This window comes from Falco cherrug, chromosome 9, assembly GCF_023634085.1.
Source record: "Falco cherrug isolate bFalChe1 chromosome 9, bFalChe1.pri, whole genome shotgun sequence".
Lineage (NCBI taxonomy): Eukaryota > Metazoa > Chordata > Aves > Falconiformes > Falconidae > Falco > Falco cherrug.
Window position 1 is genome coordinate 16730955 of NC_073705.1, and position 13499 is coordinate 16744453.

The 13499-nt window shown below is 51.8% G+C and overlaps 1 protein-coding gene and 1 long non-coding RNA gene across 7 annotated transcripts; one reads left to right on the plus strand and one right to left on the minus strand.

Moving 5' to 3' along the window:
- Window positions 1–160: 160 nt before the first annotated feature.
- On the minus strand, window positions 161–13483 carry KYAT1 (kynurenine aminotransferase 1). Of its 5 annotated transcripts, none has more exons than XM_055721027.1 (14): window positions 13354–13483; window positions 8315–8436; window positions 6496–6554; window positions 5395–5545; window positions 4936–5085; window positions 4474–4560; window positions 4234–4362; window positions 3781–3901; window positions 3041–3117; window positions 2693–2782; window positions 2156–2342; window positions 1878–1954; window positions 1572–1658; window positions 161–1152 (listed from the first exon to the last, which is right to left on the minus strand). In XM_055721027.1, exons 2-14 carry the CDS (start codon window positions 8396–8398, stop codon window positions 1084–1086), a joined length of 1368 nt encoding a protein of 455 aa, XP_055577002.1. In that variant the 5' UTR covers window positions 8399–8436; window positions 13354–13483; the 3' UTR covers window positions 161–1083. The 5 variants fall into 5 exon arrangements, with proteins under 5 accessions (XP_055577002.1, XP_055577001.1, XP_055577003.1 ...); XM_055721026.1 differs by lacking the exon at window positions 13354–13483 and adding an exon at window positions 10375–10505; XM_055721028.1 differs by lacking the exon at window positions 13354–13483 and adding an exon at window positions 10106–10336.
- LOC114015335 (uncharacterized) lies at window positions 8446–11432 on the plus strand. 2 transcript variants are annotated; one of them, XR_008733963.1, is made up of 3 exons: window positions 8738–8816; window positions 8962–9366; window positions 11228–11432. It is a non-coding gene; the product is annotated as an uncharacterized LOC114015335 (long non-coding RNA). The 2 variants fall into 2 exon arrangements; XR_008733962.1 differs by having other exon boundaries at window positions 8446–9366.
- Window positions 13484–13499: the final 16 nt, after the last annotated feature.

A 13499-nucleotide genomic window follows, 5' to 3' on the forward strand; every position in this document is an offset into this window, starting at 1 on the left:
GGCTGCAGCCCCACTCAAGCCCCTGCGGGGCGGCTAACGGCCGTGGGACAAGCAGCCGCCGCCATGGGATCCCGCTGCAAATGCTGCAGGGGTGCTGGCGGCTCTCTGGGAGAGCTGCATCAGCCCCATAATCATTACAGAGGCATCTACTCTTCAGTAATTGCAGTAATTCCACTTTAATAATTTAACTGCCACAAACAGTTATTGCATGGTCTGTTGCACATAACTCCTGCATGATTGATGACGATGCTTTATGTTCTTATCCAGCAGCAGCCCGAGGCCACTGTGCCCGCCCTGCCTGGCCACAGTGTGTGCTCATCAAAAGTCTGGAGGTTTTGCTTTGCAGCCTGGACGATGCTGCCAAGCCCTGACAAAGTGCCAGGAATAGTTTGGGGGTGCACAGGGAAGGTCTGGCAATAGCCGGGGTATTTATTAAAGCCTCATTCCCGGGGGAAACCAGTTACCAATTCTGTGGTCACCTTTCCCAGAGATGCACAGAAAAAAATAATGGGAAAATTGTTAATTATGGGAAACAGTATTTCACTGGGTTTATAATTTTCAGGATCAGAGGAATCAGCCTACTGATGGGTGGTAACACTGCACAGTCCCACGGGAACGCAGGTGCTGGTGGAAATGCTGTCCTGCATGCTGGGGCACATGAGTGAGGAGATGGAACAAGACAAGGCACACCAACCCCTCCAGCATGCCCTCAAAGGTAGGTCCTGAAGCACCTTTTCAGAATTTGGTGGTGGAAAAGACCCCAGGAGCCATCCTTACCTCGTGTCTTGCTGTACGCATCCCAGAACTGATGAGCAAAGTCTTCAAACGTTAGAAGAAACATTGAATACTGTCAGTGCACACAAAGACTCACTTTTTCTTGCAAGGAACAGCACAATCATTTCACAGTGACAATGTCCCGCAGACCCTGCGCCTGGCAAACCTCTTACCCTTTTGTCTGACAGAAAATGTGGTTGAAAGCACAAAAATAAGAATGTATCAAAGTTTGTAGCCAAGCAAAGGAAGTGGAGGAAGTGCAGCTGGGGCAGGTGAGGACCATGAAGAGCCTGGTTCTCTCTCCAGTGCTCAGGGACTGGTTTTTTCCTGTTTCCATTTTTGCAATATGTCATTTGCTGCCTTCAGTGTAGCTTCCTCCTAAACAAACACCGCAGGTTCAGTCAGTGGCTTTCAGCCAAATCCCCCTTCCCCTCACTGCAGTCATCCATATAAAAATCCTGTTCTTGTTCTGGAACACTGCAACTGCCCCAGGTTCAATATGAGGCAGGTTCTGCCACCGCCAGGGTGGCCATAGCTGCTGGGCAGTTAAACGTACACCCAGAAGACTCCTGCCTTGGCCAAGGATGTAAGATGCTGATGGGAGAAAGCTTAGGATGGCGCTGGCGCACCTGCCCCCGGCTCGGCTTGTGTGTCTGCAGGAGGGCACTGGACCAGCTGTGGTGCCCTGCTTAGGCTCTAACACCCAAGGTGCTCTGACTTCTTGGCATTTAGCTTGTTACACCAGCCCTGATTAGCACACCCAGCCTCACCTTCCTTCGTGCTGCCGTGTGTCTCACCTTTGCGAAGCAGAACCGGATGAAATGGTTGTAGTTGTTCTTGTGGGCCTCAGAGTAGAAAGCAGAAAGCGGGATGGCAGCAAGTCCCTGGGAAGGGGAAACATGCGGAGCTGCAGTTACCCATCCCGGGCTGGCGTGCAGCCCGCCGTGCCCAGAAGGGGTGATGCTGACCGCCCCAGGCAGCCCTGGGCCATGAGCTGCCAGACCCAGCAGCGGTGTGGTGCTGCTGGCTCCCATGAGCACAGTCAGCGGTGAGGGCACAAACCCACCACGGCAATCACGGTGGAAAGGGCCAGACGCATTTACCTTGTTCTTGACCATCCACTTTGCAAATCTGGAGTCATAGGGCTCATCGGAGTCAGGGACATCGGGGACGCTGGATCCTGCAGAAGCAAAGCAGCACAGAGGTTGGGGCTGCTGCCGGGTGCCCCAGCTGAGCCCCCAGCGCACAGCCGCTGGGGAACACGCTCTTGTCCGTCGCACTTTGGTGGTGGTTTTTGCAGGTTCCTGTCCCTGCTAGTGGTACCACTCCAAGCTGGCCTGCCACACTCAGCCCTGCCTGCGCAAAACTGCAGCTGACTCACTGAATTTGGAGATGTCTGCCACCAAGAAGTAGGTGCCCTCAGGGATGATGGGTTTCATCCCCACAGCATCCAGGCTCTGGACCAGCCAGTCTCTCTTCTTCTGCAGCTCCTCGGGCAGTTGGACAAAGTAGCTGTCTGGTTTCCCGTAGAGCATGAGCTCCCTCTGGAAACCCTGAGCCACAGCCTCCTGCAAGAAGAGAGGAGCCAGTGCCTGGTGGGAAGATGGTCAAGGCTTGCTTGGGAACTGGAGTCTTTGCTCCGATGCAATTCACTGATGATTAGGGAGCTCTCTGCCTCCAGCCCCTCTGACTGGCCCCTTAGGCTTGTCAGTGCAAAATAAGGAATATAGCCCAGGCAGGCTGGCCTCTCCCCTTCCTCTCAGACATGGGGCAACTGCAGGGAGAAGGGAAGAGGCCTCTCCGGGGCACCTGTCTCATCTGTCTGGCCTTTCAGGTCAGCCACGGGCAGGAGGACCCTCTGTCACCCCTGCTTTGGGGGTTTGGGAATTGCAGGGCTACTTGCAGGGAGATACCTTACCTGGGCAAGTGTGGCACAGTGGTACACTGAGTTTTGGTGCACAGTGCGGAGGTGCTGCAGCAGCCTGTTGGGTCCCATGGTCCAGCCCACCTGCAGCAAGGAGAGGAGGGGGAAGGTGGTGAGTCTCTGGGTACCTGCTCGGGCTCCCCTTTACTTGCCTGTGCTGCCTTCATTGTATTCTCCAGACAGGGCTATCATAAAGCAGATTTGGTACTTTCAGACCCTGAGGCTCAAAGCTGAGTGCGCAGCAGCAGTGTTCCCAGTGCTGCGCTGTGGTGACGGGACCCACATCCTGGAGCAAAGGGACAGGTATGGGGACACAACGAGGTGCCGCATGGGGGAATTCACCTTCCATCCAGTCGCACTGAAGGTCTTCCCAGCACTCCCAATGACCACCGTGCGGTCCCACATCCCTTGCAAGGTGGCTGGCCATGGAACAAGAGAGAAACACCAATGGCAGAGCTCAGCATGCTTGCCTCCGGGCTGTGTTAATGACGGTGGGAGCTCTTTGACCACTATAACCTGTGGTGACCTCTTGTGTGCACAGCACATCTTTCACCTGGATGAGCCTCAAAGCATGTTCCAGCAGGAAGCTGGACTTCTGAAGAGCATCTCTTTATAACTAACTGTTTCCATATGCATGCACTCAGCCCCAGGGGTTCCCAGAGGTGCCAAGCACCATCACCCTGCAAGACGGTGTTATTGCAACAGGAAGAACATGCCTCTGAAATCATGTTGACATGGATGTTCCAAAACTAGAGACACTCAGAAAACTGTGAGTTTACAAAGTATGGGGAAAAATTCAGTTTCACTGAAGCCAAAGGGCTCTTTGCTCCGGATCTCATGCTGTGAAGCTCTTTTGTTCCCTCTAACTGGCTCTGGAAGTCAAGGCTCTGGTTTAAGACCTGGCTTGGAGGCTGAGACTGAAGTGCAGCAAAATACCTCTAAGGGGCATACAAGCCCAGTAGCATCATGTGGGCAGGCAGCCCGTGTAATTTCCAGGGGACCCCAGTTAAATCACCAGTTCCTTCCCCGAAGCTGCTGTACCCAGAGAAGATATCCAGGCTCAGCCAAGCCATTCTCCATACCGATGCGGATGTGTTCCTTCCCATCGTAGACCAGCCACTCGTACACTTCATCGCTGAAGCACAGGACGTCATGCTTCACACACAGCTCTGCAATGAGCTCCAGCTCCCCTCGGCTGAACACCTGCAGGGAGCAGAGCAGAGATGCGGCAGGAGTGCCTCTGAGCCCCTCCTGTCCCAGCCCTTCCATGAAAGCTGTGCACCCTGCCTGCACCACCTCCCAAGCCAGGGTGGGCAGGAGCTGGCTGAGTGGTCTGACAGGGCAAAACCACTGCTGGCACAGAAGATCAGGCTTAAAAACACCAGAAGAGCGAGGGCAGCATGTGATGCTCCCACAACACCCATTCCCTTATGTGCGAGGAAGGTTGAGTGACTGCGACACTGCAAATGTGGCCAGGTGAGCTGTAGCACCCCAGCAGCTTTTGGGGCCAGCCACAGCAAGGCCAGAGGCATTACCTTGCCCAGAGGGTTGTTGGGTGAGTTCAGGACGATGGCTTTTGTCCGTTCACTGAATTTGGAAGCCAGTTCAGCTGGGTCCAGCTGCCAGTCTGCACTAGACATCAATTTTCCATCTTTTGGAGCTTTCTAGAGAGAACAAAGGAGAATCTTGGCTTGCTTTGCTACCTCTGCACTCACCTCTTCGCTTGCTTTGCTATGACTCTTCCCTCCTTGACAGCTTTGCTCCAACCCACTCACCGGTCTCAGCGGCACAAACACAGTTGTCCCACCAGCCATTTTCACCATTGGCTCGTAGCAGTCGAAGAAGGGCTCAATGATTATCACCTGGAAGAAAAGGGACATGTCATGCCCTCCTAACCCTGCTCAGACCTCTCAGACCCAGAGAGCAGTGAGAGGGACGGGAAATTTTAATCCCTGAATTACTGTAATGGAGAATCTGCGTTGCCTGTTGGCAGTGCCAGGGAAGAACACCACTGCTCAGGGTAAAACGGTTATTTTGCTTTATGCAGAAATGAGACAGTGTGCTGCAGCAAATAATTTTTTCCCTTTAGAAGCTCAGATACTGGAGAATGGGGATAAACCGCTTCTGCTTTGGAAAAGGACAATGAAAACCATCCTACAGCTGCTGGCAGACCCACAGCCAGGAACGGCTCCCTTGGGGGAAAGCTGCCAGTGCAACAAGCCCAAATCTTGGGTTACCTCATCGCCTTCACCAATGAAAGCCTGGAAGCAGCAGAAAAGGGCCTGGTATGCCCCCACAGTCACCATCACATTGGTCATAGGATCCAGCTCTCGTCCAAGCAGCTTCCCAAAAAACTGGGCTAGGATCTTCACCAGAGGTGGGTGGCCCTGTGGGGTAAGAGAAGGGGTCAGAACTGGGTTGCAGAAGCCTTCTAAGACATGGGTAAGAACCTGGAAGGGACCTGGGCAGCCAAGTGCCTTGTGAGGGAGCGTGCGGGGCATCTTCCAGCCTGGCTGCTCCAAACGCCCTGGTAAAGCAGGGCGTTATAGCCCTGGGTGCAGGGGGCCAGGCTGAGGGTGGATGTGTGTTTTGCCTCATGAGATTTGCCCTGTTTCTTGCTGCCTGATAAGCCCTGAAGTGGCCAAGGCTAACAGAGAGCGAGCAGGTATTGCGGGTGAGGGAGTCTGTCCACGCACGAAGGCACGGGTGTACTGGTGCAGCATGTGGTTCTCCTCGCTGAGGGCTCTCAGGAATGCCTCCTTCAGAAAGCCAGGGGGAGGGAAGTCAGGGAAGCCCTGTCCCAGGTTCACTGTGGAGTAGGTGGCAGCCAGCTTTACAAACTCCACCCTGGAGAGAAGAAAGTTAGAGAAAGAAGCATTTACAGAGGGTTCGAGCAGCGTGCTGGCGCCAGCTCTGCTTGCCAGCATCCCTTTGAAGTCACCAAGGTTGGTGTCCCTCCTGCAAAGCCATCCCACTGCTCACAGGCGGACAGGACCGAGCACAGGTCACTTCAGACCTGTTTCAATTAAACCAAGGATGAGGTACTATTGCATTGGGGGGTGGTTTTAATTGTTTAATTGTTCTCGAAGGAAACAGCCACTATGTTGTCTGGGTGTGCGGTCGTAGCTGAAGCTGCACACCACTTCTGATCAGACCAGACCGAGCAGGAGAGGACTCAGAGGTTTTCAAGCTCATGCCAGTTCTGCAAAATTTAGCAACTAGGCATGTTGAAGGACACTGCAGAGGGAAAGGTAGGCTGAACTCATCGGTAGTTTGTGCCTTGAAACCAGACAGAGCAGGGCACTGGGGGAAAGCCCATTTAAATCTCTTCAAGCACGCAGCTTTCCCAATGCTAACCTGTGCCTGGCAGGCTGGGAATCGCATTTGCAGCATCCCTTTGCCTGCCTCTCTGCTTGCAGTGTCCTAGAGTGACTTGAAGCAGATGCCAGGCTGCAGCTAGTGTGCTGAACCACCTGGCTCAGATTTGGGTGCTGCTGGGATCATTCAGGTGGATGGTTGGATGGGGTGCAACACACTACAAGGCAGTCCTGCCTGCCTTCCTGCAGGATGGTGCAGAGCACCTGATACAGCACGAAGTGGGAGCAGCAGGTACATAACTGAGCCAGGGTAAAATCTCCAGGGACAAACTTGCCCTTTTGTGCGCTGCCTGAACAAATGCAAAGCAGCCAAGGGAGACTGCTGCTCTGTGCTGTGAGGGTGCAGTGGTTTCTGTCTGGCGTTAGGCTGCTTAAAACCACATCTACCATCAGGGTAAACCAGATATTCTCTTAACTCACCAGATATTCTTATCTATTCCCTCCAGCCTCCGAGCTTGCACTGGCCTTGACATTTCTGCCTGCAAAAAGAGAAAAAGAGAGTCTGAAGCTTTTACCAACGGCAATGGGGCTGCGTGCGAAGGGGATGTGGCCTCCCCAGGTGTGCTTTTCTGAATAGAAGGTGTGCCCTTTAGTATTGCTTCATGGGTTGCTGACCGATGTTAGAGCAGTAACGCTGTTGCAGTGGTTTCTGGAAAAAGCTTCATGCACTTTTTGTGAAAGATCAGACAAGAGCTGGCAGAGAAGGATGTTTCATTTACAAGTCTCAACAAGAACTGAGAAAACAGATAAACAAAAGAAGTGTGTGTACATTCACTGGGGAGCTGGCAGTGCCTTACACCTCATTTTCAGCTGCAATAAATCATCAGGTCAAATGACCTCAGCCAACCTGTAACAGCCAGGCCAACGACCCCAGACCTCAGGCTTTTGCCTGCCATAGCCTCTCTTGTCCTCCATTGGAAGGACCTCCTTGTTCTCTATAGGCCACAAAATATCCCCTTTTCCTAGAATAACAAACTTTTTTACTCCACACTGCTCTATGGAATAGCAGAAGTATTTACTCCTTTGTCCTGCTGGAGCGCTTGGTGAAGGGAGTTGCTCTGGATCCTAAACAATATGCTGTCTTTTGCGCCTAAAGTTCATGGCACAAACAGGCAGCAAGAGGGTACAGGCAAGAGGGGAGCACAGCACAGGTCAGTCTGATGTACAGAGGCACCAAGGTACTGTCTGCCTGACTGGTATCTGGTTTCCATGTGCGTCATGGCTGGGGGTGGTGGGAAGAAGGACAACAGGAGACACTGAGAGCAAAGTCCTCCTTCTGGTCGGATAAGCACAGTGGGAGAAAGTCAGATGTGCCTAAGGGAGCCCCACTCCTCTCCCCCAGCCCCCTGCTTTGCTCTTTCTGTACAAGCTCACAGATATTATGGTCAGCAAGACCCAGTGCCTGAGCTGATTTTGGTTGGAGTAGAAGGATTTGTGGCTTGGAAAGTAAAAGCTGGAGGTGAAATATTAACAGTTCTCTTGCAGTGAGGCTGCTGCTGGCCACAGTTCAGAGAACGAACAGCATCGGCAAGTGTCATGGGGGTCAGTAGGAAAAAGATGATTTAAGCCTAGAAATTCCCAGTTCTGAGGAAAGGCTTTGTCTGCTCCAGCCTTTTCAGGCAGGAAAATAACAACTATTTTCTTCTTTTGATGTCCCACCCATGCCATCCCCAGCCTGAGTGATGCTGCCGTGGGCAGCTACCCATCAGGCTGGGGAGCAACATGGTCTTGGGGCCATGCAGCCCCCAAATCTGTCAGTCTATTCTGCTCCCCAAACCAAATGATGAGTTTCTCCAGTTGCAACCTGCCTGGCAGCCAGACAGGATGGTTGATTGCAAATGTAGAAGACTAAGTGGCCACAACCTTTCACCGCTGATTCCCTGCCACATGTGATTTCCTCACTCTGCATGTTTGTATCTGCAAAAGGGATGCTGATATTTCCCAAGTACTTTGCAACCCAAGAAGCTTTAGTAGAAGAGACCATCAGATGGGGCAACCCCACCATGAGCTTTGTTCTGTATTAAAGATATTCTCTCACTTATGTTTCCTTTAAATAGGCTACCTGGAAATAAGCAGGTACAGAGGAGATTGCACCAGTGTGACTTTTCCTGGTGTGTCCTACCCACCTTCCCTGCCAAGGCTAGCTCCTGGGCAGTGAGTTCCCTGGGCTCCACAGGGCTGCAGCCTCAGGCAGGGACCAGGCTGCTGGCCAGAAACAGTCACATTGGGCATTCAATACCTCACTGGAGTATGAGCTATATCCAGCGCTGCTCTTTCTCTTCAGCAAGAAGTGACGCAGAGACGGTCCTGCTCTCCTGAGCATGCCACGGCTCCTGCTGTCTCACTGGTACGGGCACAGGCCTGCATTTCCCCCAGACACAAGCAGAAGAGTAAGACAAGCACTCCATGGCTGCAGGAGTAAAGCAAATGCTCTGTGTACCCAGGGCCGAGGCAGGTCCAGACCCAAAGCTGTGATCATTCTGCCACAGAAAGGAAAAAGGGGAACAAGGTGCATGCTGTCGCTGCAACGTCAAAGAGTGCCAGGGCTGTACTTCGTACCCATGACACGCACAGACTCAGGATCCCATGGGCAACCATGGCTTCCGCCTCCTCTCTCCTGAATTCCAGGTTCTCCCCACTTTCCTCTGCGCTGGGGGGAGCGGTACAGACACCACTGAGAGGGCATCCTCCGGGAATTCTGTATTCAATATCAGCTTCCCATCCAGTTTCATTTATCCCAGGTATCTCTTGCCTCTGCCCTTCCTGGCTGCTGGGGCTGTGCCTCAGCCAGGCTGTTTGAATACCCTGCCTCTTGGGGCTGGCAAGTGAAACAAGGGGCCTTAGGGATGTGCCACACAAACCCATCTCTTTTTTCATGTTCTTAAGGTTACCAAAAAAATCAAAGCAAGAGTACTGCTGTTTTTGAGACTCTCTGACCTCTCAGCTGCTGCAGCTCTGGGCTGTTTAGTCACAAGTCTTACTCTGATTGACAAGATGACAGCTTCCATCTTCAAAGTGATTTTGGTGTTTACCTTTTCTTCAAGGCCCCAGACAACTTAATTTCTGTGCCTGCTGCTGCCTGTTCCTTCACCTCAGACCCCCTCAACTATTCTACAACATTGCTTAAACATGCAGCATTTAAGCTAAAGTAAGTTATTTTTTCGTTAGGTACTTGAGGTAAAAGTGGTGTGTCTGGAGGACGCACGTGCCTTTATTTTGACCAGCCATGGATTAATTTACCCAGCTGCCAAAAAGTAAATTAAAACAGGTTTGAAGCTGACCAGCCCACAGGTAAGTTCTCAGTACTGCTAGGTGCACTTTCCACCTTGACATGCAGGATGTACGTCCCCACGGTTTCCATCTTGTGTTATTTCTAACAAAAGTCCAAAGTGGCTGCCAGCTGAAACCAGTGGGGTTTTACATCTCTTTGCCCAGGTGGGACAAAACAGCACAATTCATGGAAAAATGGGAAGCCACAGCATAATATTAGTCAGGACTGTGAAATATCCACCTTGCCCCTGTGTGCAGGACAGCTGCATGTTGGGGCCAATACTGAGATGTGGGGGGACACTGCTTTGGGATGCAAAGCAAATGAGTACTGGAATGAGGGGACTAACTCTGCAGGTGACAAAATGGAAGTGTGGTAGTTAAAGAGGGCTTCAACAGATTACAGAGAACTAGGAGCAGGTGTTAAGAGCTGTGCACGAGGCTGCTGCAAAGAACTAGAGGCAGCACCAGGGTCAGGGCGCTGCTGCCAGTGGGAGCAGCCGAGCAGGGCTGGGGCAGAGGGCTCTGCCTCACCGCCACAGCCCTGGCGAATGTTTTGGAGCAGGGACAGCCACCAGAGCTGGAAAGCCTGGGAAGGGCTCAGGGAGCCTCTCACCTGGTGGGGCATTTCAGGCTATGCTGTACATATGCTCCCTGGACAGGAGCCGGGGCACCTCTTGCCCTGGCAGGGTGCACAGGACGGAGCACACTAAGGATTTTGGAGGTGACAGCTGAAAGGTCATGGTGGGGACCGGTCACTCACCACCTCCTGCCCTGCAGCCTGCGGGCACCAGCCGTCTCCTCTGTCCCGCTGCTCACCAAGCACCTCCGCCGCGCTGGCCAGCCTGGGTGCTCACAGGTGCACCCGAAAGACTTTTGGGGACAAGGGTCCCCCTGAACCCCTCACACCACGGGGTGCAAGGCCACAGCACAGCGGGAGCACGAGCGAATGCAGCAGCAACAGCCAGAAAGCGCACACACGCAGGCACAAGGCAGCTCCCAGATGGGATAGTGGGGGTAAAACTGACTTACATCAAGCTGCGCTACGCTGGTTTATGCTGGAAAGTCTGGCACAACTGCCCAGGCTGCCTTTGCACACATGCTGCCCTCCCCCTGCCTCTGAAAGGCTCCATCTGCAGCTGGGACTTCCTGGGAGGAGTCGGAGGCTGCAGGAAGGTGGGAGTCGAGCTGCAACACTCCGAGGGGGAAAATCGTACCGGGGGAAAAAGAGATCTTGGGCTGCTCTCTAAATCACCAGGGTGAGGGAGGAGAGGGCTTTTGGGACACAGGTCCCTTCCAGAGGCTCAGAGTCAGAGCTGCCAGAGGGTTTTAGCTGCCTGGGAAAATAGCCCAGCATATTGTTCAGATGGAGGATCATACCACCGTAATTATAGTGGGATAATTTTTGTGGTATGGCTATAATTACTTTGGCATGACAATGGCAGGGAATTTCCCTTTGAGTGAAGTGTTCAGTCATTTTGAAAAATTATTTCTTAATTTATTAGAGTCAGAGACTCTAAAATATTTTACCCTGCAGGCTTAATACTATTGGAGAATGGATCACAGGTACAGAAGGTGGAGGCATGAGGGTAACGACCTACCGTCACTATACAACCTAAAGCAGGATCTTGCAGTGTTGTCTGACCCCTGGGCTGTGGATGGGCTGGGAGACAGATAGCAGCCTCAGAGGGGGATTTCAGCACAGGGATGCAGACGCTGAACTCTCCGTCAGTTGTTTGAGAGGTGACAATTGCTGCAGTGAGGCGTAGAGCGCAAATCATCCTCTCTTGGCTTCCCTTTTCCTTTTGTGACAAGGCTTTACAAGCACTGATGAATCAGGTTGTGTGGGTCTCCTGAGTGAGTATTTACTGTCTCCCTTTCACAGCTGGAAAAAGTGAGCCACAAGGAAAGGAAGCGGCTGACATCCGCTGTGCCAAAGGTTCCTGGATCCTAACCCCATGTCTGGCCACTGCGCTCACAGCACCCCTGCCATGACTAAGCAGGAGGGAATGTCTGCACAGGCAGATGCGAACTCTGTTTTCTAAACCGCTGTTTAACCCAAACACTAAAATAAACAGATGGAAGGAAAACTTGTGTTTGCTCCTGTAACAATGCATCTGGTACATCCTGAGCCATCTAACAGCTCAACGCCATTTTATCCTCTCCGTCCTGCCGTCCTCACTATGCTTTCTTTGCCCCCTCCTCCACCAGCCTTGCACCTTCGCTGGTGGTTGTTTACCCCTGAGCTGAGCTCACTTGACTAACTAAACTGGCAAAAAGCCAACTGACAGAAAAGCGGACAATTTTCTGTAAGGTCCGTGAGTTGAACTGGCTCAGGGCAGGGTGCGCTTGAGTGCTAAAGGCACTGCAAGGAAACAAGAGATCCAGGTAGGGAGCAGAGCAGAGAGGAATGGGGACGAGAGGAGATGGACCGGAGCACAAGATCCCACCTTCTCTGGCAGGATTTGGCCTTTATATTGGTTGGTTCAACAGTAACATGTTACTTTACCTTCATGTCCTCTTGAAATTCAGCTGAAATTGCTGGATAATATCTATGCGGCCAGCAAGGAAAAGGACACATCTAACCTTCTTGGAGTTTGTATTGTAAAACTCAAGGAAAATTAGGACCCTTTCTTTCTGCAGGTCATTTGAATTTAGCAGGTGCATCTGGACACAAACATTTCTTCTTAATGATTTTCTTTTTTTTTTTAAATCTAGCTATTGCACTGGTTTTGTGAGTGGCTACAACAGGCAGGTTGTTGCCTGATCCTGGTGGGTGGGCTCATAGCTCCTCTGGTAGCAGTCCTGTGCCTGTGGCTACAGGAGGATGCTAAGACCTACAATGTTCCTAGAAAGCCACAGATATGCTTATTTTACTGTAACAGTGATCACTGGTGTATACAATTTTAAACTGGCTGCACTTAACCACTCAGAACTATCTCTTGTATACTAATGAAATTATAATGCATGACTTTGAACCATCTTTTATGAATTAAAAAAAAAAAAGATGCTGCCCAGTATCTTCCAGTGAGTGAGCCAAACAACAATAACCACTAGTGAATCAGCCTGCTTTTTTCAGGTACCACAAAATTACTGTTGGATGTATCGTCATAACACAGCAGTGTTACTATTCCTGCCGTGAGGAAACACATGCTTGATTTTGCTGTGGGCTTAGTTCAGTGAGCTGTTGTTAAAGAAAGGGAATGGGGTTTTCAAAATATTCCACTTTAGAAATGTCACATAGGTTGGTTCTTAAGGAAGAAAGTGGTAAAAGCTGCAGCTTAAATGATTTTCATTCTTTTATTGTTAATTAGCCTTACTGTTGATAGTAGTTGTATCCACTATTTTTTATTTGAGGCATCCAGTGAAACATTCCCCAGATTTTCTCCACTGACCCGGACCACGTGCCCCTGGTCCCTAAGTGTGAGTGATGCCTGTGGCCTTGGTCATTGCTCAGTGGTTTGAAGGACAGGAACCAGGCACCCGCCAGAGCTCTGCGTGGGCATGGGCGTGTGAGGCCTGGCTCTGTACTGACCTCCTGCACGGGCACAGCCAGAGCCAGGCAGGTGAAGTGGATTGTAACCCTTTTGGAAAGGGTTTAACATCACCTGGGAGGAGGCAGGGCCCTAACGAGGAAAGACGCAGCCTCCTTTTTTTCTGCAGCCTGGGGTGCCGCACACCAGTTCTGCGCGTCTTTAACCATGCCAAGGGGCTTAAACAGAAACAGTGCGGTGTCAGGGCACGGCAGATGCAATTTTCTACCCTTCTGTGACACCAGCCCGAATCAGGGCCTGAAGCCGCCCATGGCAGGCCTGCCTTTCCTCAAGTTCCTCCCCGGGGGACAGCGGCTGCCACCCCTCAATGCCACAGGACAGCACGGCTACGCATGGTACTATATTACATGAAATAATAACAGAAGGCTTGATCACGATTAGGTCATAAACCTTAATAAAGAGTGTTTGGGGAGTTCTTTGACAAAAATAATCAGTTCTGGGCGCCAAAGTTACTTACAGCAAGCGCTGGCGCTCAGCTCATGAAATGCGGCATCCCCTTTAAGACGCTCACCATTTTGCGCGCTGCCCTGCACCAAGATGGCGCCCCCGCCCTCATTTTCCGCTTCCCAATTCTACCTCGCCCACTCGCCCCCGTCGACCGCG